General features: G+C 33.2%; 1 protein-coding gene across 1 annotated transcript in view; it reads right to left on the minus strand.

Moving 5' to 3' along the window:
• Window positions 1-2452: 2452 nt before the first annotated feature.
• Window positions 2453-25782, minus strand: part of LOC145296819 (thioredoxin reductase-like selenoprotein T) — a 48217-nt gene continuing 24887 nt past the window's right edge. The window contains exons 2-5 of the mRNA XM_080142905.1: window positions 9163-9400; window positions 5634-5721; window positions 5083-5199; window positions 2453-2960 (exon numbers count right to left, since the gene is read on the minus strand). Of these exons, the coding sequence (XP_079999031.1) occupies window positions 5090-5199; window positions 5634-5721; window positions 9163-9400 (436 nt within the window). The 3' untranslated portion in view covers window positions 2453-2960; window positions 5083-5089. The remainder of the gene's footprint in view (window positions 2961-5082; window positions 5200-5633; window positions 5722-9162; window positions 9401-25782) is intronic.

Consider the following 25782-nt stretch of genomic DNA (forward strand, 5'->3'; position numbering starts at 1 on the left):
GCCTTAGTCAAAGCCAATCTATGCATAACTGTTTGAGAACTTGCTTCAGAATTAGACATAATGTATACAATGATTTCCAACCAAGGCAAGGCATCAGAAACTTCAACAACACCTAGTATTAGTCAACAGTAAAGGCCCAATTCTCAAAGATGGATGATCAGCAAGGACTGGAAAGAAAAAAAGAGGCTTATTGCATTGCTTCTAAATAAAATCACGTATTGCATTGTTCATCAGGAAGCTTTGTAAGCAAAGAAAAAAAACAAAAAAAAACACTAAATTTTGAGAACATGGCAGAGGTTGTGAAAACAATGGATTTCAAGGAGTAAATTACTGCCAGTTTCAAAAATTTTTTTAAACAAATTGAAGAGTGCGGCAACCTTACATATTTTTCAAACATTCGATGGCTTACCTGTGGAAAAGATTTTCACCTACAAGGCACACAACAGGTTGTCAAGTAAGCTTCTGTAATGAACATCACAATTCACATGAACACTGAATCTTTAGCTTCAAGGAAAGTACAAGATTGTATTTGAGATGTTTGGTCAGATTTCTGCTTTGGGTAGAAAACTGACTACAGGGATTACAGTTTCAAAAAGAGAACTAATTACATTTTCCCAATCTTCAAAATCACAAGATACTAGACATCCTTGTTAGCTCTATTAAAGATTTGAGAAACAAGTTTCTCATTTGGCATACTTCTGAAAACCTAAAACTCAAATAGTTATTTGATACTTTCCTTATGAAATAGATGTGAGGAAAGTAGGAGAATATTAGTTGGAGTTAATTGACTTACAATGTGACTAATCTTTAAAATCAAAGTTTCATTTAGAATCAAAAATTTAATCAAAGTTTCATACTGAATTCTACAAGAAATATATTGACCAAAGGAAAATATAAAAACATAATGGCTAATATGAAAATTAATTCTTTATATAAGTACATGATTGTGAACAACCTTTTTCCAAAATGAAATATACTAAAAGTCATTTGAGAATAAACTTGCACGATAACAGGCTGGATAAAATTTTGCTCCTGGCATAGACAAATATTTCGCCTGATGTAGGAAAGTTATTATATAATAGAAACAAGTGTTTTATTAAATCAAACTTTTTTCAACTCTTTCGTTTGTAGCAAAGTTGCTTTTTTTGGTTAATTGGTAGGAATTGTTTTTTGTTATTCATGTAAAAATACAAAAAAATAATTTGCTATTTTTGTTAAGTGTTTGTAGATTTTTCTTTTTTTTTTTTGCTGACATAACAGATTTAAATACATTATATACATATATTATTATTACAAAATAAATAGACAAAATAAATGTCGGTTTATTTTGTAATAATGTGTTGTTTTGGCTTCAAACGTATATGATACATATTTTATTTTATTCAAACTCAACCAGGAAACAAAAATCTTAACATTATATATTATTTTTTTGCCTATCCATAAAAATTTATTTATATATTTAATAACATAGCTATTCACCATAACACTATCTGGTAGAATAATCAACACAAGATAGAATACAAACACCAAAAGATGTGAACATTTGAAGCTCTCAGCCTCATGTATCAGTTAGGGAATCGACCCACAGTGTTAGTTAAGTTATAATAAAAGTATATTTGGAAAGACAAAAATGTTGGTCATTTTTGTATATAAACATGTATTCCAGTTTGCTTACTCACAGCCTGGCAGACACAGCATCAACAAAGAGCCCATTGTATTGAGACAATGCTTTCTTATACCAAAGTAGACAGGAATTACCAATCAGCTACTCAAGTTCTGGACCAGAATTTCACCGGATCAGCTACTAAAGTTCTGAACCAGAGCTGCACCAATACCAAAGTTTTACCTTAGCACAAGTGTAGAAGGATTGGCAAAGCAACCAGTCAGAACGCATATGACCATTGTGGCATCAGATTACATTTAGTGCAAAGTCATCCAGAATACGAAACAGCACAACTCCCGGTCCATAGGTTTACTGCCACTAAAAGTGTAAAAGGATTGGCAGAGCAACCAGTCAGAATGCATGCAATCCTCATGGCATCAGACTACATTGAGTAGCAAGTTACCTACAATATGAAATGGACTGATTCCCTGAACCACAATAGGTTCACATAAAGTCGCCCAACTTATTTTTGAAAACTGGAGAAGAATGTGATCACCAAAATGATATTAGCATTCAAAGTTTGGTACAATTTTAGATTTTGTGTCTCATGCTTTTGGGCAAGAAATCGATTTACAGTCTTCAAAACAAACCAAATCATTGTTGAAATTTTTTTTAAACACTTTACATTCACATTACAATCACCAAAAGAACAATAACTTTCATAAAATGTTTGCACAATAGTGCATTCCTTAGTGATTATCTTGGTTCAGTTTATATCCAATAAGGATTGAACTTACTGCAGATAAAAAAAAAAATGCAGACTATCATTAAAAAGAAAGAAAGAAAAAAGACAGTTAATGTAAGACATTTATTGAATTCCATTTTACAAATTAACAAAATAACAGGCTTCAGGATAAAAAAAAAAAAAAAATTACTTTCAACAACATCCGTTTCACATAAATTTATTTCTTCAAAAATCATTTGCACTTTTTAATAAATGGAGTTATTTTGAAAAGTGGGTAAAAAAAAAAAAAAAAAAAATAGTATAAAATAAAAATAAATGAAGAGATAACCGAATTCTAACAGATGATTAAAGTGTTGCGCTGAGAAGAGTTTCCAACAACCAGATGGATTTTGTTGCCGCTGCTGTTGCTTTTGTTTCATCTTATTACAATAGACTCACGATTTTGATGTCAGCTGTCAAGTTAGATTCACAAACGAGGTCTGTAGACACACGCATCCAGCCAGAGTACCCAGATAAGTCTGGTTTCTACCCCAGCCATCATAAGCTTGCAAATCAAACAGGATTCCAAGAAGCAAAATCATAGTCTTTTTGTAACAGATGATATAGCACCAGCTGAAAAAATAAATAAATAAATAAATAAAAAAATAAAAAAAATAAAAAAATAAGAAAAATAAAAAAAAATACAGTAAACAAAAATTATTAAATACTAGCAGAGTTATCCATATCTAGCATTGCTAGACTTGTGGGGAGGGGGTTTATGGCATATCAAACATTTTGGGGTAATTTAGTGCTGAATCAAGTAATTTGGGAAAAAGATTTCATGCTTCAAGTTCTTTATATCTTCAAATATTTATTCATGGTGTTTGATTTGGTTGTTTTGTAGAAGAAAATTACTTTCGTTTTTAACTTTGCAGAACATGATTGAGTTTTGCAAAGGAAAAGGGGGAAAAAAATAACATCAATGTTTGGTGCATTATTGGATAGGAAGTCAGTATCTTCAGACAGCCTGATCTAGTAGCACCAGATCACTACTTTGAACCAAAGTAAACTTCAGTGCCACGATAACTAAGGAGCAACTCCACATTCCTTACAACCTGCAAATGGAGCTTCACAACTGGATGTCTTTTACGGTCATACCCAGGACTGTATGATAGTGGTGGTGGGGGAGAGGGGAAAATCACATGCAAAATATAATAAAGCTAGTTCCTTTTTAAATTAAATTAGTTATTTTATTTTAGCAATGAAAGCATATTATAAACATTTTGACAATAGATGAACGTAAATGGGTGAGTGGATTTTATCCAAAATGTAAAGTTTAGTATTCTTTGTTCATTTATGACTTTTCTTTTAGTTAAGTTATATGGTTATTTACATAGATAAATCCAACTTTTTGATGATCGAAAAATTGAATTTCAATTAAAATAAATGGTATTTACCTAACTGTCATGTTGAAATTAGCAAAATATCTAAACATTATGAAAAATGATAAAGTAGAAAATTGATTATTAATGAAAATTGCTTTCAACAAAAATTGCAAGTTATACTTAAAAAATAAACAGACAAGTTTTTATGATAGCAGGGGAGGTAACTAGTCTGCCTTGTTACATTTCCCCTCGAAATAATGGTAGATCAATAGATTGTGAAAATACAGGTTTTCGTAATAATGCAGTAATATGTTTCTAATTCTGAGATGACATAGATATTACTTTTAGTTGAAATTAACATAAAATTAAGTAGATAAGATTTTTTTTTTTTAAATGGAAATTCAATTTTGCAGCTTTTGAACATGCATCGATGACTTATTAAGGCCAACCATAATCTAGTGTCATTTGCTTGTTTACAATAATCAAACACACAGATGACAAAGAATTCCTCACTTTAAATATGCAATGATCCATTTACACACACTCCAACTTTCATAAACATGCTACAAATATAAAATATATTAGATATTATTTTATGTATTTCTTTCAAAAAGTTTTTTAATCCATTTTCTTTTTATAAATTTCCTTTTAATAAATGAAAGAATTAACTCCACCATATCTTTATTAGTTATTAGATAATCTACCAGGTGTTGCCCAGGAATTTTTACTTTCACTTGACCTCAGTATGTTGACCAGCAGAGTTTTTGGTATAAAGGCTGCTGCATTCTTTGTCGATTATAAACACACACACACACACACTTCTGTGTTCCTCTTTAAATGTGCCTCTCAGAACAGCTTTGTCAGCTTTAGCAAATTAATATAAACGGCTATATGTCTCTGTCGGGCTCCATATTTTCAAACTATTGCCTCCAAAACTAACAGTCGCAGAGCGGCACGAGGGGCCACAAATGATTGGATTTTTTATGGACCGTTCTTTTATGGGTCCTTAGCCGATTAAAATACTTTTTAAGGGATCAAAAATTGAAAAAAAAAAAAAAAAAGCGTTAAACATTTTGTACATTCATCTTAGTTCATTTATAATCGATTTATATGCATGTCACAGTACAGTGGTAACATCACCAGCTTTGAATGCTACAGTTTTGGTTTAGATTCTAGCTGATGGTATCTAAATACTTTTATTTTTGTAATCACGACTATAATAATATTTACAAAATCTGTACAAATTAAAATATCACATTTAGTATTTTATGCCCGGGCAAATATTTTATTTGCTGTAAAATTTCTATTTTTAAAAGATTATACAACTTAATTTACATAAAATGTACAATAACAAAATGCTATAAAAATACCTTCTCATTAAGCAGGACTGGTATCCTTGTGAAGTCTCATATGGTTGTCTATAATTTGAAACATTTCACTAGAGGAAGGAATGCGACCATTTTCAAGTTTGGACCACACAGGAACATCTATAAGAAAAAAATGGTTTGCATGTAATAATTAGTTGTTTCCAAGAATAATATTGGTTGACTTATTCTTAGTATTCAATATTTGTTTGATTTTAAAAATAATTTCAGAACTTAAAGAACAAAATTATATAGGTCACGTTTCAAGGGAATCATTTATTTTTTAGTTTATTTAAAAAGCAATTGATAAAGATTTTTTTTTTCAAATAATTTAACAACTCTTTTGTTTGGGAAAAAAAGTCGGGTTTTGTTTCTATGCTTTTTTTTTTTTTTGTTTTTTTTTTTAAAAGATTTATTCTAAAAAATTAATTCAAAACATAATCAAAATTTAATATTTAAGTTAAGGACAATAATCTGAAAAGAAATTTTGCAAATACTGATGAATGATTTTTAAAAATTTAAATAAAACAAAAAGTTGTAAAATATTAAAAGCATACCATTAAATGTTACTTCAAAAGCCCCCGTAGATATTAAGTGGCCTTCTAATGCATTACTAAGAAAGAATACCATCATTGAAGAATAAATCTGGAAAAAAAAAAAATTTTTAATATTATATTGAAAACAGCAAGCAAAAAAATTATACTTGCAAAATTACAGGACATGTAATTACTTTTAGTAAGGTAAAAAAAATTAACTTTTTACTTGAAATATTACAAAGAATAAAGTTCAAAATATTGAAAACTAAAAGTTAAAATTTTAATTGTAAGCAAGATATAATTCCTTTTTAATAATTGTTAACAATTAACTTAAAATAAGGCCAAATCTTTCCCCTTTTGATACATTAAAAATATTTTATATATAATACATTAAACACATTAAATAATTAGTCCTTAAATCATACATTTTTTTAAAGATGATTTGGATTATTATATAGGCATTGTTCTATCGCATTGCTTTTTAATATTATGGAATACTTCAAAATTTTAATTTTCAGTATTCCAAGCTTTGAATATCATAAAATAATGTTATCGTTTATCATTACAGTAAATTGCAGAAGCAGTCATTAGATAATCAGCAATTTTTCTTAAAATCATTAATTTTTATAGTTCTTAGGTCATAAATTTCTCCAAATTACTCCATTTAAATAATTTACATTACTAAAATAAAAATTTAGCAAAAACTTAAGCAGTAAAAAGTTTTGTTTTTTTTTTAAATTATTTTGCTATAACAATTTGATCAAATTTGACTAAATAGTAGCATAATTACCTTGTAAAAAAAATTTGCTAAAACATTTGCTAAAGATTTTTACGTTTCTGAATTTTTGTGATAAGGATTGTTTATTTTTATTCTGTGGTGCAGTGGTTTAGAAAAATAAATCAATTTTAAAAGTGATATTCTCCTGAAGGTTAAAAGGTTCAATTCTCAGCATGGGCGATTGAAAAATACATTTGCAAATTACTTAAAACTTCTATCCAGTCACGGCTGACAGAACAAGAGCATGCTATCCCCATAAAATAAAGGGTTTCATTCAAAATTCTATCCAGAGTTCAACAAGATATGCCTGAAGATAGGTTACATCAATAAAATCATGAAAATGACACTCAAAATGAGAACAGTAGTCCGAAGAATCCAAATAAAGTTATTTTTTTAAATTCATTTTTAAATGTAAAATATATCCAGTCTAATTAAAAATAATTTAATTAAATATTGAAGTCAATAATGATATAGGGCATTTATTCTGAAACAACAATGGCAACAGGACTGTTTGCTGATTAAGTTGGATGTAAGGAACGTTTTCAACTATCCGATAGGACCATCTTAAAACCTATCTGTGAAGCCCCTGCACTTCATCCTTTGCCCCACATTCCCTATGCCAGTTCCAGCACCTTGGTCATAGCCGAATACACCCTCACATTACAGTGGTGTAAACAGCAAGATAAGTTGATAAGAGTCAACAATATCACTCGTTTAGTGACAACATCTTTGAACATCTGGTATCTTGATGCAACATTTGGAGGCAGTTAGGCAAAAGTTGTTGAGAACCTTTCTAGAATTATCTCAGCTCTTGCTGCAGTTGAGCTAAAGGTAAACTCTGCTATGTTCAAAGTCCTCAATATGGAATACTGACTGTTCAGTAAAATTCTTCATGATGGCCATGATTCTATTTATAAACGATGCTGCTAGGAACTGACGAATCGAATTAATTCACGTTCTGCTACCAACCAATCAGAAACCAGAATTGCTCCATAAATATTAAACCTTTTCTGTAGCAATTTTACATGTTTTTTCCGTCTTGACGCGGTAAGAATATTTTGCTCTGTGGAACTGTCTATTGCAAACAAGTCACCTCTCAGGACTTGTGTGTAACAACGAACCATCGGAAACTGTTCTGTCTACTGCAAACCAGTCAGCTCTCAAGACTTGTTTAGAACAACGAACCATTGGAAACCGTTCTAAAACTAAACATGGCTTACGCTTCTAGAATTGACAAAAAAAAATTACTAACTTCAACATGTCATCCTGTCTCCTACTGATTGATAAGTATCCAGCACTTCCTCTTATGCAACTGCTTCTGTATCTCATTTTTTTTTTTTTTTTTATGTAGTGTGCCATGTTACAAATTTCCTGTTGACCTCAGCAGGCTGGATTGTGTAATTTGAAACTAAGCAGCCATTTGCAACATCAATTTTGATAATGCAGGCTGAAGCCAGGCCACATTTTCTACCTCTTTTGTTGGACTCGGTCTTAATTTAATAACTGATGTTGCATTGCAGACTTAGGCCTCCTCCGTCTGTGAAAGTCAGGATCTGGTTGAAAGTATTCTACATGGGAGAAAAAAAAAAAAAATTGTTTCAACCAACTGATCCACAACTTTTCCACCAACAGAAGAGAGGCTGGTCTCTTTGTTCTAGAGCAGATGGAGAGACAGAAGAGTGTGGATATGATTAGAATGAAGACCAAAGCAAATTCCCAAGAACATCTTGTGACCAACACCATCTTGCTTGCCTTCAAACTGAAAGTTTTCACACAATGGTGCATAGCTAACAGCCTTGCCATCATTAGCTGTTGAGAACCTAATTAATGATGATTGCCTGAGATCTGCACACGGGTTATAGAGTATGCAACACCCACAGGTACTGTACTAGTCAGTTGGTCAACATATATAGACTTCACACTCTTGTGTAGAACAAGCGCTGGCAGATTTCCTAGGCACAGCGCTCTCAGTATTGTCCAACGGACCCTAAATATGTCTAGTTTACAATCAATACTGCAACAATTGGCCTCGATAGAAGTGATGGCAAACGGCCTGACAGTGTTTCCCTTTGTGAACAGCAAGTGAGACTTCAACATCCCTGGTCTGTTAATGATGTGCTTTACATGTGCCTCTCTATCACTATTATTTGTGAATGTCTTGATCCTGCTAAAGCGGCAGAACATTTAATGAAACTTCCTGATATTTGAATATTATTGTCTGTATTTTTGAGATGAGGGGTTTTCATTTATTGAGATTGTCGGACTGACTTCCTCATCTAGGCTCTGGGACATAGTTGCTGGTTCTCTATGTCCCAGAGCCTAGCTGGAGTCCGAACACGGTACCCCCGTAATAATAATAAAGGGTTGGGTTCGAGACTAACAAACGGTTCCCCAGTTTGACACAAAACACCTGATGAAGGCCGGAGGGCAAAACGGCCGAAACGTTGTGACTATAACAACCAAGATGAGGAAGTCAGTCCGACAATCTCAATAAATTTGAATATTAGTTTCGAAAAAGGACATTTTATTATTTGCCTCCATTTTTTTTTATCAATTCTTATTAGTTATTTAATATTTGTCATTATTCTATTTCTGAAATGTTATTGATGTTGGACATTTTTCCTTTTTATATAAATCTTTTTTCATTTGTAATATATTTAGATAAATTTTGTTAAAAAAAAAATTTTTATTTGAGAAATTTCAATTATACAATTCATGTAATATTTTCTTGTAGAAAAAAAAAAAGAAGTCATGTGACTAATTGAAACTTACCTTATTAGAAATAGCCCAGGTAAATATATTGGGTGCCTGCATATTGAAATAAGGGAAGGGGTCTTGACCAGAAACAATAAGTCCAATCAAAGCTAATTTGAATATACTTAAAAACTGTGCCACAGCTGCCCTTGTAGTTGTAGGTGGGAAGTTTTCTCCCTCGACCTGCAAACTTGGAAAACGATGTTGAATAGCTTGGGCGTACTGTTCAAACACCTTCCGGTAACCTCAAGAATAACTGAAATTTAAAATAAATAAACATTTAAAAAAAAAGAAAAAAAGTAATGCAATATCTGAATTCATAAAAATTATTTCTGAAAAATTTGTAAAGCATTTTAAATATAAGTTGATTTACTATGAAAAAAAAAAAAAAAAACATGTAAAAAACATTGAAAATTATTCAACATATGCAAATAATAGAATAGAAATGCAGATTCTTCCATTCATTGTATTTTCTTTTTTAAACTAGAAAAAAAAAAAATACAGATTACAGTTTTTCGGATAAAATTTTTTTTCAAACTTATGTATCAAAATAAACACATAAAATTAATGCTCATATTTATTTATGTAAAGGAGGTAATGATTTTGGTTGAATTTGTTTGCCACTGTATGTACGGCCTTATATTTACACTGCTTAACAAATCGTTACCAAACAATGTCAAAATGTTGGTCATTATTAGGGCGGTGACAACAGCATATTCTTTTCATTGTTTTGACTCTTGATAATATCTGTTTTTATAGACGGAAGTGGTTCTCGGTTGATTAAGTGTGTCTAACTGTGCCGGATACATACCCGAGAGTTAAAAGAATGAAAAGAATATTCTGTTGTCACAGCTCTAGTCATTATCTAACCCATAACTGATATAATTTGAGGATAACTAAGTCAAAAAAACAGATTGTTCATCATAGTAACTACTCGGCCCATACTGAAACTCATTGCCAATCCTAAAACATTAAATATATATACACGCATGTCCAGTTTTCTGTTCGCCACATCTTAATCAACCATCTCATTTTAATTCCATACCTTAACAAGCCCACCTTAGCTTTCTTTTGTATTCCTTTGTGAACAACTCCCTCTCCATTGTTCTACCAAACCCATTTCCCCTTCTTTTGTCATGTTTTACTCCTTCTCCCCAACATCCCAATACGAGGTGGAGGTGATAGTATCATGGAGAGCCTGAATCAAAAACAAGAAAAATGCTTAGCTCATGTAAAGGAAAATTTACATGACGAATGCAGGGAGGGGGAAACGGTCTATTTGTGAGTGGAGGAGAGAACATTAGATAAAAACTAAAATGCATTTTGATAGATTTTTGTTTTTTTACAAAATACAATTACGTTTTTTAATAGGATTTTATAATTGTTTCAATTTTTATACTATTGAACTTTATTTAAATATTTGGATAGTAAAAAAACAAAAAAAAAAACAAAAAGAAAAAACAAGTTCAATGTGTAATTATAAGTTCTGCTAATGCAAGAAATGCACACACAATTCATTTTATTAATGTAAATGTTTAACATATATATTATAATATGCTAAGGTATTTCATGTACAAAGTTTTTTTGTTTTTTTTTTTTTTTTTTACTCATATTCATCCCTTACAAAGCATACCTCCACTTGGACGTAAGGGGCTACTATTTGGGGCCATGTCTAGGATAGATTAACAAGATATTTGTTTATGTTACATTTAAACTTCTGCATATCAGTACATCCAAGGAAGCAGGCAGCAGGAAGGGAATTCCAAAGTCTAGCTGCTTGAGAGAAGAAACTATTAGAATAGAAAGCTTTCTGGCATTTAGGGACATCAACAGTGAAGGGGTGAGATCTTATTACTAAGTGGGTTTGTCGGGGATATGTACGTCAAGAGGGTACAAATGAAATGAGTTCATCAGAACACATTCCATTAAACTATTTGTAAAATAGGGACAGTAATGTAACATTGCAGAGATGGGACAGGGGCTGGAGCTTAGTTGATAAAGTGGGACCGATTAGATTAATAACTTTTTTGGATCCTATCTAAGAGGGAGAGGTTAGTGGTAGATGCACTAGCCAAGATGTGGCAACAATACTCCATGCATGGGTGAATAGTGACCTTGTAGAGGTACAGGATACTCTCAGGTGTGAGTAGTCTTCTAGCTCGATAGAGGAAACCCAACTTTGCAGCAGCCTTTGCAATGTCCTTTATGTATTTGTTCCAGTTTATATTGCATGCAAATGTTAGGCTGAAGAGTTTGAAGGTAGAATTCTCAGGTAGGGTGCTATTTGTCATGGATATAGGTGGTTGGAGAGGCGTCTTGTAATTGTTAAAGAAGAACAGCTTAGTTTTACTAGCATTAAATGTTACCATCTATTTGCAGCCCCATTTCACTATAGTCTGGAGGTCATTTTCTAATGATCTGTCATTGTTTTAGATTTATGTACATCTGTTCTTCCCTCATGCATATTATAGACCCATCTCGGACACGATATTATCAGGGAGGTCGTTTATGAATATCAGGAATAATAATGGTCCAAAGATCGACCCCTGAGGCACTCCCACAGTAATGTTATGCTGCTTGTATGTACGTCTGTCAATGACAACCTGTATGCTTCTATTGTCTAAGAAGGATCTAATTATATTTAGTATATGTCCAGTTATACCGTACGATTTAATTTTCATTAGCAGCCCTTTGTGCTACACTTTGTCAAAGGCCTTTGATATATTAAGAGCTACAGCCCTGGCTTCGTCCACCTTATCCAGTACATGGTAAATGCGTTCAGAGATAACTTAAAATATCTGCAGTAGAACGGCATTGCCTAAATCCATACTGTTTGTCAGAGAGAGAAGATTTTCTTTTGCGAGGTGGTGAATTAGTGCTTGATTAATTAAGGTCTCAAAGATTTTAGCAAAGAGGGGGAGGAGACTAATGGGGCGATAATTGAGAGGGTCTGTTCTTTCACCAGAATTCCTGTACACTGATATCACAGAGGCCATCTTCCAGCTATTAGAGAAGCAAGATTCAGCAAGGCATTTATTGTAGAGCTTGGAAAGTATGGGGGCTAGCTCGGCTGAACATTTCTTAATTAGTATAGCAGGGATGAGATCAGGCACACACGCCTTTGAGGTGTCTTATGTATTTTATGATATCGCAGACATGGAAAGGGGTGATTTTTACATCATCTAATGTGGCTTCAGTCCATATAAGGAAATTTGAGAGGGAGTTTGTGGGGTCTAAGATGGAGTTGGAGGCGAATCGCCAGGCAAGGAGTTCCACCTTCTCCACTGCCGTGCATGCAACCTTCTGGTTGTTGCTCAGTGGAGGAATTACTGATTGCTCTTTATTCACTACACTATTATAGATTTTCCAGAAATCACGAGTTCCTATCTTTTGCAATTCTATGCGTTCCAATTATTTCAGCATGCTTTCTGTCAACTGTTGCTATTTCACTCTTATAATGGTTTCTAGCATCTACGGATGTTTGCCTATTTGTATTTGATACAAACCAGTGGAATGCATGCTGTCTTTGTGCAATGGCAATTGCACAATCTGCAGTGAACCATGGGAGTGAGTGGGGCTTATCTTTTACACGCATTAAAAAAAAAAAAGAAAAAAAAAAAGGGCAATAGATTAGCAAAGATGATATCACTCAAGTTAAAAATTTTGACCATGCATTTTAAAATGGGTACTGGTGCACTTATCCATACCGAAGTAATATTTAGAAAGCCATTCTTAACATTGGGAGGGTGTTTTGTACCTATTCTATACTTTCACCTTACAATTTAGTAAAACCAGATATCAAAACTTTAATTAAACTTGAAAATACTATTTAAAAATTAGCGCGGATCAATAAGTGCCCTAGCATCTTAAAATGAATTGTTCCAAAATAAAATGTCCCGTTGATTAAAACAGTACTATTAAATAAATTTTTAAAAATTGACATTTGTTTTAATGATTTGAAAAATATTTAGCTGACAATTATTTTTATGGTAAGTTTTAAAAAGAACTAAATTGTTAAAATTTTTAAATAGATATTTGTGTATTTATTTAATACTAGCAGTTCAGCTCGGCTTTGCACAGGCCCCACATACTGTTCATAACTTTGTGCATATGTAATGTGTGTAATATATATATATATATATATATATATATAAAAAAATGTTTGATTCATGTCCAGATACCCTACATCTAAAATTTCAAGTATTTAGAGCTAGAGATCGCAAAGGTCAAATCTTTTAAACTTTGACCCCTTAGCAGTCAAATTTTTTTTTTTTTTTACCAAAAACCAATGAAAAAGCTTGCCCTATGTCTGAATACACTTTAAGTAAAATTTCAAATGTTTAGACCAAAAATTGGCTGAATAATTTGGTAGAAACACAGAGGTAAAACTTTAACTTTGACCCTAATTTTGACCCTCTAACATTTGTTTTGGGCTCAAATCAAAAAGTTTGATTCATGTCCAAGTAACCTACATCTAAAATTTCAAGTGTTTAGACCCAAAATTCGCAGGAGTTTGGTAGTTTTCAAAGGTCAAATCGTTGAACTTTGACCCCTTGAAAGCCCAATTTCTGGCTGAAAACCCAATTAAAAAGATTTTCCCAAATCTCAAGTCTGTAGACTGAAAATTGACAGTAGTTCGGTAGGGAAATGTACACACACACTTTTATAGATATATAGATTTAGTTTATGAAAATTATTTAAAATGGAAGTGTCATTGTTTTCTTTATAGTATTGACCTTGACAAACGTTATTTCAAAAGAAATATTAGCAGTAAATTAAAGCACCATAACATTTTAGCTAGTGTCTGATAATAGGCAAAATGAGTAAATGTGCTTTTTTTTTTATAGCAATCAAATTCTAACATTATGTACTAAAACCTTTCCCTGTACATGTTACACTCCCTTCTTCAACTTCCTGTGCTAAATACCTTTTCACAGAAAAACCAGTAATAAGCTAATTTGCTTATCAGTACAATCCATGCATATGAACATGAAAACATTTTAATCAGTTCTTATCTAATTCGATTAGACTTTGACTACTAAATCTTTTTATACTTATCCTACAGTCTCCTTATACCAAATTTATGCAAAGTCATACGTGTTACCCTCTTATCAAGAGCTATTTCCAGTGTTTTTTTATTTACCATTTTAACTCCATTTCAAATGAATTATTATTAAAGATTAAAAATGATTTCATTTTAAATTAAATGCCTTATTAAAAATTAAAATGGAGTGAAAATCTTAAATCAATCTTAAAACTTTTCTACCAAAGGTAGAAAATATTAGTCATTTCATTTGTGTGTTAGAATGGTGCAGAAAGCAAGAAAAATCAACCCATTTTGTAATATAAAAGATATCCAGTGTCTTTTCTGAAATAAATGCTCACAATCTGAAATCTCTTGGGAAAATCTGGAGAAGGTTTTAAGAGGATTCACGAGAAAAAAAACTCATGTTTGTTCTGTTCAGTTCACATTCCTGAGAACTTATTTTATTCTACATCTGCATAAAGCCAGTATACATATTTTAAAAATATTTTCCTAAGCAAACTCAAGTTTGCTCAAGTCATTTTTAATAAAAGAATGAAAAATGCATTTAAAATTAGCATGAAAAACAGACATTTGTAAAATTTTGAATTATACTTTTAATGTAAAGTACAATTATTGTTAGCGTTTAAAACTGGTATTCATAGACTTGAAAAATGAATGAGGAGTCAGTAATGGTCATTTATGTTGCATAATTTATACTCATTTATACTCAATATAACAATTCATTTTTGATACTTGGTTTATGAATCATAAGGTAGTAGTTTTTAAATAATTTTATAAAATTTATGAAGAGTTTTCCCAAACTGAAAATATCTTTGTAGAGATCACAAAGATGGAGTCAGCCAAAAGAAAAAAAAAAGCTGGTTTAGAAAAAGTCAGACCCCATCCAAATTTGGGTGAATAAAAAATAAATTAAATTTAACTCGTTTATTCTAGGGATTTAAAAAGGAAAACTGACAATTTGATTTCAACAATTCTTATAGGCATATTTTTCGATAATTATTAGGTCTCAATCTGAAATTGAATTTATGCATCATCACCTTTCACACACATTTAAAAAAAAAAAAAAATCATTTGATCATTAAAGATGAAATTATGCAAGTCATTAAAATTAAGTGGTGTCACTAAAGTAACAAATTCGGACTTCACCCATTTTAAAACCGTTACAAAATTGAATTGTCACTACGTTGACTTCATTAAAAAAAAAACAAAAAAACTTTACATTATTTTAATACACAATTGTTACAAGTTTATACATTTTTAAAAATGACACTTAAAAACTATTTAACCAATTATTGTTTCTAGAAGGGGAAACATTTTATTTTAAAATAGATTTCAATTGTTATGTTTATTTCATTTAAGATATTTAGCTGCTATTTTTACATTATAAAAAAAAAAAAAAAAAAAAAAATCTATTTTACAATTGAATCTTTCTTTTTCATTTCTTTGCATCAGTCTTGAGCTAATTGATTTTTATTTTCACTTGCCAATCGCAGATTTGGCCTATATGAATGCTGGTTTTACGAAAATCATTGTGTCTTCCATTTCATCATCAGTCATTCTATTGGTCATGTTCCAGTAACTTCAGATTTAAAAGGAATTTTGCAACAGTGTCATTGTCAGCCTTCAGCACATGTCTGAACCATTTGCGCTGCCATTCTATCATGCTAATAGAGATTGGAACAATGATGACAATGTAATGCCTTCCTTATACAAATAAATTATACAAAAATTTGGTTTATTGTAAAATGATAAAATCTACTTAATTCATAGATGGAACTGACATGTATTACCATTAGTTTTTTTTCTTTGTGTCCTATCAAGGATAGAGAGAACTCAATAAGTAGTTGAAAGGGTTGAGAAATGGGGTAGGAAGGAAATAAAAAAAAATACAGGATTGATAAAAAATTCTAGTTACCAATACTAATAAAGAATGAAACAAAAATAACTAGTGGGGAGGGATAAAATATGCTCAAATATTTGAATTTATCCAGATTTCGTACATATTAGAGTTGTGATTTCAAATAAAAAAAAAAAACTTTTAAGTATTTGGATTCCATCAGTTAGAATCGAAACCAAAAGTAAAACTGTAGCATTCAAAGCTGGTGATGTTACCACTGTACCAACATGACACGCATATGAACTGATTAAAAATGAAAAATAAACTAAGATGAATTTATAAAATGTATGATTTTTTTTCAATTTTTACCTATTTGACTCCTTAAAACTATTTTAACCGACTAAGACCCTTAAAAGAACGGTCTATAAAAAGCCCCTCATTTGAGGCCCCTTGCGCCACTCTGCGACTTTTAATTTCAGAAGAGATAGAGTTGGAAAATATAGCGACAGGCAGACCTTTTGTATATTAGATGACTAAAAAATACAAAACATCTGATTTCTCTGAAGTTATGTATTCCTGAAAAACTTAAGATTAACATTAATATATATAAGTAAGGAAATCGCTCCCGACAAAGTATGAAGCCACTCGATGTAAGGAGTTAAAAAAAAAAAAAAAAAAAAAAAAAATTTATTCCCAGTAGGGGGAGGGGGTTTTGTTAAGTATTCTATTCCTACACAATCTTATTTTGTATACTCATTGACTATTTTCAATTATTTATGAAACAATTCAAATAGCATTTTGTACATTAACAATGAACCAATGTAATTAGGCTATACAGTAGAACCCCAGGATCCCAGAATATGACATTAAAAATTAGTAATAAAATACAGTACAGTACACTTGTATATATTTAAATATTATTATAAGTAACACAGTAAGGTGGGACAAATAACGTAACGAGGAGCAGGAAAAACATCGTATTCCACATCATAACCTGAAAAAACACACACAAAGTATCCTAGGGCTACTGTATCCAGAGATTCTACTGTATTTAATGAGGTACTCAATATTAGCATTACAAGTGGATTTTTTTCTTTTTAGATGATTGTTATTTTATCAACTTGCATGAAAAAAGCTATGTCAAAGATGCTTAAAACAGTTTGAATTATGCAAATACCATCAGTAGTTCCAAAGTTATGAGAATTTTATGCGACAAAGGCCATCAACTCCCCGTATTTCCTCCTATAACAGACAACACGCTATGCAACATACAAATATCTGTGCATGAGGTTGCCAAGCTAATCAAGAACCTTGATTCCAGTAAAGCAACTGGTCCTTTAGTTAGTTATAGTGCTGAAAAAGCTCCAAACAGAACTTGCCCCCATACTTACAAAACTGTTTAAGCATTGCCTTAAGGAGAAGTGCTTTCCAACACCCTGGAAAACCTCATCAGTATGCCCTGTATTTTAGAATTCAAATGAAAATTAATCTCCCTCTCAGTACAGACCAATAAGTCTCCTTTGTGTCATGAGTAAGTTGTTGGAATCCATATTAAAGAAAGTAGTCGTCAACCACCTTAGCAGAAATAACCTTCTTAGTGACATGCAATATGGTTTCCGCTCTGCAAGATCTTACAGCAGATGTGCTAACGGTTATATCTCATAGGATTAGTGAATCTCTTGACAAAGGCTTCCTTTCCAGGGCAATTGCTCGACATATCGAAGGCCTTTGATAAGGTATGGCTTAAGAGCGTACTTCACAAGATTTCCAGCTACAGTATCACTGGAAATGTTTTCTCAATCATTAAATCATTTCTCTCCGATAGGTTCATAAGAGTAGTGGTTGATGGGCAGAAATCAGAGGCTCACATTATTAATGCTGGAGTCCCCCAGGGGGTCCATCCTGGGCCCAACTCTTCCTGATCTAGATCAATGATCTCCCAAAACACATACTTAAATCATTCGTTGACATCTATGCTGATGACACGACCATCTATGGCAACACATCAAAGGCCGTAAATGACAGTTGTCTCTAATTCTCTCTCCTCTGAACTTGAGCACGTGGTACAGTGGGGGAAGAGGTGGCTGGTCACTTTTAATGCATCCAAAATAAAGCTTCAATCTTTACATCATCAACGCTTTGATCCCCATCTGGCATCAATTGAAATGGATGGCTCTCATCTTGGGGAGGCTCTATGTTTTGACAAGCTTCTGGGATTGACCTTTACTCCTGATCTGAATTGGAACACGTACATCAGGTCTGTTGCCAAGGACGCTAGGAAAATGGTGGGATCCTTCTACCGCTCCAGAAATCTCACTACTGACGAAATTCTCTATCTGTATAAAAGCCAAGTACGTCCAAGGATGGAGTACTGCTGCCACATCTGGGCAGGAGCTGCTAAAAACAGCCTATCCTGCCCTGACAGAGTACAAAATAGACTTCATAGTCTCTCTTCCCTGCAGCCTCTCTCCCACAGAACAGACGTTGCGAGCCTTTCTTTGTCTTATCGTCATTTCCATGGCAAGTGCTCATCTGAGCTCCAATCTCGTCCCCCCCATGAGAAACACCCATCTGGCTGAAACTATTGTCAATAATTTTCCCCACTCTTTATCTGTGTCTAAATCCAAACGTAGATTCTCAGAAGTGCACGACTGTGGAACTCTCTTCCGTTTGCCAGTTTCCCACCTGACTACAACTCCTCTCTATCTGGCCCAAAATATACCCCTATTTTCTGAGATGCAACCATAAATCATACTCTACATGAATCCTCGACTTGGAGTTTACATTCGTAATACCCTTCCCTTGACTAGAGAAACAAATCTAGAATCGGATGATCAAGCCTTTATGTGCTTTAGATTAAACTTGCAACACAATATTAGCTACTTTTACTTTCTCTACCACCTTCCCTCGACCCAAGACTGCACCATAATAAACAAAGTCTTCGACAGCATAGACACAGCACTCTCCCTCGACACTAGTGCACAAGTACATGTATTTGGTGACTTTAATGTCCACCACAAAAACTGGCTTGGATTCTCTACTCACAGATGCAGCGGGCAGCACAACTCATAACTTCTCTATATCTCATTCCCTATCACAAATTGTTACGTTTCCAACCCGTTTCCCTGATCAGGAAGAACAACATGCATCACTTCTAGGTCTGTTTTTGACCACAGTTCCCGATGATTGTATAACGAATGCCAACAGCCCACTTGGGAATGCTGATCATGCAGTGATAAGGGTTGAAATCGCCTTAAACTCTAGAGCCAAAACTGAAGAAATATTATAAAAAGGCTCACTGAGAAGCCATCAGAGATCTTATCAGAGATGCCCCATGGGGAAATATTTTTTCTCTTCCTGCTGAACAGTGTGCAAACGAGACCACCGAATGGTTCAAAACTGCAATCAAAGCGCATGTTCCCATGCGGAAATTTTATAGCAAGCCCCACTCTCCCCAATGGTTTACTTTGACTTGCGCAACTGCCATTGCTCAAAGGTAGCATGCATACTGCAGATTTAACCGACATAAGTCCAGTTCAAACAGACAGAAGTACATAGAAGCTAAAAGTAACGTTAAGAAATAGCGACAGCTAAGAGAGAATTTACGGAAACCACTAGAAAACGCATTGAAGCACAAAAACTAGGAACTTGTGACTTCTGGAAAATCTATAACAGTGTAGTAAATAATGGGCAATCAACAATTCCCCCACTAACCAAAAAACACAAGGCTGTTTGCTCAGCAACCGACAAGGCTAACATGCTTGCCAGTCGGTTTGCCTCAAACTCCACACTGGACCCTTCCAACCACCCCCTACCCGAATTTCCTATGCGGACAGACGCCACGCTAGACGATCTGAAAATCACCCCTGCTCAGGTGCATGCTATCATAAAAAATCTTGACACTTCAAAAGCATGTGGACCTGATCTCATCCCAACTGTGCTATTAAAAAAGTGCTCAGTCGGAGTATCTCCAGTTCTCTCCAAACCCTACAACAAATGCCTTAATGACTCTTGCTTTCCGGGCTGCTGGAAAACTGTTTCTGTCGTACCAGTATTCAAGAATTCTGGCAAAAGAACCGACCCATTAAATTATCGCCCCATTAGCCTCCTCCCACTTTTTGCTAAAATATTTGAGACCTTAATTAACCAAGCTCTAGTCCATCACCTTACAGATGCTAAACTTCTGACTGACCAACAATATGGATTTAGACAAGTCCGTTCCACAGCAGACATCTTAACTAATCTCTGAACGTATATACCATTCACTGGACAAAGCAGGGGAGGGCAGAGCAGTAGCTCTAGATATATCTAAGACTTTTGACAGGGTATCTAAACAATATGATATAAATGCGGGAGTGCCTTAGGGGTCTATCCTTGGACCTCTACTGTTCCTGATATTCATAAATGACCTCCCAAACAAAACTGCCTCTGAGATGGGATTATATGCTGATGACACCACACTATAACAGGCACGACAGGAAAACAAATGAACACATATCTAAAGAAATGGCAGAAACACTAGAGGATGACCTCCAATCTGTAGTGGAATGGGGACATAAATGGATGGTCACGTTCACTGCCGCCAAGACTAAACTAGTTTCATTCAATAATTATAAGAAACCTTCTCTACCACCTATACCAACGACTCTTTATCTAGTACATCTTTCAAACTCCTTGGCCTGACGTTCACAGGAAACATGAGTTGGAAAAATTACATTGAAGGCATTGCCAGGGCCGCTGCAAGGAAGGTGGGCTCTCTCTACTGTGCTAGAAAATTACTAACATCTGAAAGTATCCTGTACCTCTATAAGGCCACCATTCGCCCATGTATGGAGTATTGCTGTCATATTTGGGCTGGTGCATTTGCTACTAGTCTCTCGCTCCTAGACAAGTTTCAAAAGAGAGTCGCAAACCTGATAGGCCCTGAACTGGCATCTAAGCTTCAGCCTCTGTCCCATCGACGAAACGTTGCATCTCTCTGCCTGTTCTACAAGTATTTTAGTGGTGAATGTTCTGACGAACTGCAAGCACTTGTGCCCCAACGACGTGAGCACCCTCGACAAACCCGACAGGCAGCTAAATCACACCCCCACACTGTAGAGATCCCTAGATGTAAAAGATCTTTCTACTCCAGTAGTTTCTTCCTCAGAACCGCTAGACTTTGGAATTCCATTCCAGGTCCCTGCTTCCCCAACTGTACTGACGTGCAGAAGTTCAAGTGCAACATGAACCGACATCTTGCTGCCCAAATCCCTACACAGTATCCCAATAGTTGTTGCCCCTGATAGTAGCCCCCTACACCAAAGTGGCAATGTGCCTTGTTTGGGGTGAAAATGTAATTAAAAAAAAAAAAAAAAAAAATGTAACATGTTAAGAATGGATTTCTAAATAACATTATTTCAGCATGGTAGCATAAGTGCACAAATACCTTTTATTTGTTACTAGCAGGGGTGCCCGGTGTTGCCCGGATGTTTAGAGGTGTGTGTGTGTGTGTGTTGGGGTGAGGGGGTAAATCAAAATAAAAGAATAAGTGAAGTACGAGGTAATAACCCTGTTTAAATATTATATATAAAAAAAAACAAAAAAAAAAAAACACCCGAACGTGATGCAAAGCGATGTTAAAACTTCTTAAAAAATCTGAAAAATAAAAACAAAAACAGTGAACACGAAAAATGGCATAAATAACTGTTTCAATATAGTATTGTTTGGAAACCAAATTTGAAAAACTTGAAAATAATTTTTTTAAGTTGACTCAGAATAAAAAATGACTAGTCTAATAAGATAAAAGCAGAAAAACAGTTTTCTATTTTTAAGAGAATACTTTAGTCAGCTCAGTGCATTATGTTAGCATTAGCAAGCTGTTTATCTGTTAATTTTTATAAAAGATAACATTTTAAAGAAATTTCCACATGATTAATAATTATCAAATATTTACATATTATACATGAAAATAATTCTGAAACTATTATCTATATGAAAATGGATGATATATGCGGATTTATCTTATCAATTTTGAAATATTCTTTGTCAACTTTGCTTGGTCGTAACTTTGCTTCCTGTGGTCATAAAAATAAATCAAAGACCAGTAGAAATGGACTTCTTTGTTTATGTAGCCTGTAAAATTTCAGCCATATCCAATCAAATTTAACCCCGTGCATATGTATCCAAAACTAATGTATAAAATGTAAACATTGAAAAAATAGTTTCCCCTTTTTACTGCAGTCATTTTTTTAACGTTTTTCATTTTTAATTTGGAATATAAAAATATTGAATGCATAAAAGAAAAATTAACACTGTCTTTCCATCAATGTAATTTTTTTAAAAATTGACCAACAAATAAAATATATGACTTCTTGAAGCAAATTAGGTATGTAATATTGCTGATGTCCATGAAAATACAGCATACGCTTGTGCTAGTAATATACTCCTTCCCCACTACGTATAAATTTATATTAGCAAAAAATATATTTAGATATTACAGTTTTACAATAATTTGAAAAAAAAAAAAAAAATTTAGAAGAGAATCTTTGAAAAATTGATGTCTTTTCAGATACAGTACCTCCTAAGTATTAAGTTTTTCCATGCCCACATGCAACTTAGTGGGTGGTTCAATGATATCTCTCACACACATACACACAATAGGATTAGGAAGATAAATATAAAAGTCTTAGAATTCAAACCTATTAAGATAATAAAAAGCTCAATATACTAAATTGAGCAATTGAAGAAATAAGAACATTCTCATACATACACACACAAATGAGAAAGGTCAGTTGAGTTTCTGTGATTGTCTAAGACAGATGAAGCCTTAAGCTAATGGACTGTTCAGCTGGTAGATACATTTGTCTTGATTAGCAAGTTTATTGTTCAGTAGAAGAAAACGAATATTATTGTTTAACGTTTTAAAACATTGTTACTAATTTTAAACTGGAGTTGTGGCTTTGTTCGGAGGGATAATCCTATTGCAGTCCTAAACAAGACCATTACAAGTATCACTGCAACTGGTGTCTGAATCAAACAATGACTTTAAACAAAGGCAACAAGTAGATAATTACAGAATGTGCAGTGAATTCACATAGATGCACATACATTTGTGGAAATATCCAAGATTAAACTTTTCTTTTTTTGCATTGTATGTGTTTTAACGGATTTATTCCTATATATATATAAAAAAAGCGTTGCAGTTTTTCCTCTCTGGACCAAAATACTGTAGGTTTACAAAAACAGATGCCACATACAAATTTCTCATGTTTAGCCTATTAGCCACTATCTTATGTAACTTTATAAATACTTTTGACACATTCAGATGTTTGAATAAAATCCTAGATTCCTTCCGAGGAGCTACACCAGCACTATTGTATTAATCTACAGAAGAAGTAGTTCCGATTTTTCCCTCTATTGCTTAAGTCCTCCTACTGATCCCCATAAACACCGCAGGGATTTATACAGATGGGATGGATATTGTGGTTACACCCTTTGTAACAGATTCATAAACTAATAGCTTAAACGTTAAATTCCCGTTCGTCGATTTGAAAAATTCAACCTTATAACATTCCTGCTATTCTGATTGGCTGTACCAAAGAGAGAGAAAGAGATAAAATCATCGTTACAGCAGAGAAAAGGAGAGAATCATCATCACGAAATGACCGCATTTCATTACCGCGTTATTTGGTTAAAAAAAATTTTTTTTAATAAAATAAAAATTAAAAAAAAAAAAAAAAAAAAAAAAAAACACTGCATTATTTTGATGCTGTCATTGTGGAGCAATGGATAATAGGGCCACATCACAACCTATGAGTTTGAAAGAAGTTTTGTTTCATTTCCTTAGGATAGGATTCCATATTTTCATTCTTATATAAATTTCTGCTCCTTAATAAAACTTAAGAGACAAACTATTTTTAGTTGCGGAAGTTGGTAAGTAACCAGTCAACATTACCAAAGCTTCTTACCATGAGGAGTTAGGGGTGTTTATTCCAAAAGCCATTTGTATAAATGAGGAGGTTAGGGGTTGAGCGGCAGCAGCAACAACTACTGCGCTTTAATTTTTTTTTTTAAAGGTGAGGGGGTACGCTTCCACTAGACAACACCGGTTAGCGGGTACTGCTAGTTTTTAATATTTGTAATGGATTCAGTTCACTTTTATTTACACTGTCACATTGAGAGGATCGATATGAACCATTTTCGTGGCATCAAATAATGTGGTGGCATATCCTCCATATTTTGATACTCACTGTTTTGATGATTGTTCCTCAATCATCACTTTCTCAGAGGAAAGTGAAAAAAAAAAAAAAGAAAAATTTGAAACTCCCTATAAAAAAAAAAAAAAAAAAAGCATGGAAAGATGAATTTTGACATGGTGCGAATGTTTCAAAGTGTTTGAGGCCTTAGAACAGATTCTATTTCACCCAGATACAGATGGGATCTTGACAAATACTACCGCTGGAGCAGAATAAACCCAGGAGTAATGGCAACTAAAGGGTGCAAAAATAACTATATAAAAACAGTTTTGCACCAACCTAATACATTCCTCAAAGTTCTCAAATTTGGAGCCTCACAACCAGATGTACTTTAAAAAGGTCATAATGTTGAGTTTGAACCTTGTGTCATATGCAGAAAACCAAGTTGTTGCATTCGTTACAGAAACATTAAAGTTCACAAATTGGTTCATATTTGTAACTGTATGTTGCCCCTGTATACACTTCTGCATGATCCTTCCAAATAGGATTTCATACCTTCAAAAACGATTAAGTAAAACAAGACAGATGGAAGACAATGGACATTTTCTTAATTTGATTGAGAGAGAGAGAGAGAGGGGGGGGGCAAGAGCAATTAAAATCAATTATATTTTGTTAGTCCAAACAGACTCCTGTTCACCATTACTCTTATCTATGTGGCATCATATTCATCTATTATATTCTCACAGCCTATTAATTTTAAGATCACCAAGTTGACCATGGTTGAAGGCAGCAGTTTCACAGGAGATGGTTTTTATCAATTGGATAAAACCTTTTGTTTTGAAGAGTTTCTAAGAATAAGATCAATTATACAATTAAAAGATAAAATTCGATTAAAACAATTATTTTTGTTAATTTTAATCAGAAAAAAAAAAAAATTTCTAATTTGCTATGGATCTAATTTTGGTTCAATTCTACTACAGAGACCACTAGAATAGTTCACCTATTTAGTTTACTTTCTTATTGGATATATTCTTAAATTGTATTGTCCTGAAATAAAATTCTACTCTTACTTTTTAAGGTGTTGAGAATGACATTTTAATTCAATATTTTTAAAAATTTATTACACAAAAACAACGTTCTAGTCTAAAAACAAGCCCAGATTTATTAAATTTAAAAGCAAAAATGAAGAGATTAAAATAGTCTACAGGGTGGTCAAAAAGTCAGGTAACATGTTAAAGGTAGAAAAAACAATATGATCCATTATAATCTCTATTCATTTAATATTATTTGTTTAAATATTTGAGTGTAATATATAAACTACCCCTCCTGATTTCTGGCTTTGGGGCTATGTAAAGGATAGCGTTCATGGCAAGAAGCCTGATACAATAGCGTCTTTAAAGTTATTTATTGAAGAGGAGATTGCGCGGATATCAGCTGACATGATTACACGTGTTACACAATCAGTGGTTAATCACTTCCAGCGATTGATAGAGAGAAATGGACGACAATTAACAAAATAAACATTTCATGTTTGTTTCATTTTATATTTCAATGTATGGTACTTAAATATACGTGTA

This window comes from Euprymna scolopes, chromosome 17 (genome assembly GCF_053919585.1).
Source record: "Euprymna scolopes isolate OS-2025 chromosome 17, ASM5391958v1, whole genome shotgun sequence".
Lineage (NCBI taxonomy): Eukaryota > Metazoa > Mollusca > Cephalopoda > Sepiida > Sepiolidae > Euprymna > Euprymna scolopes.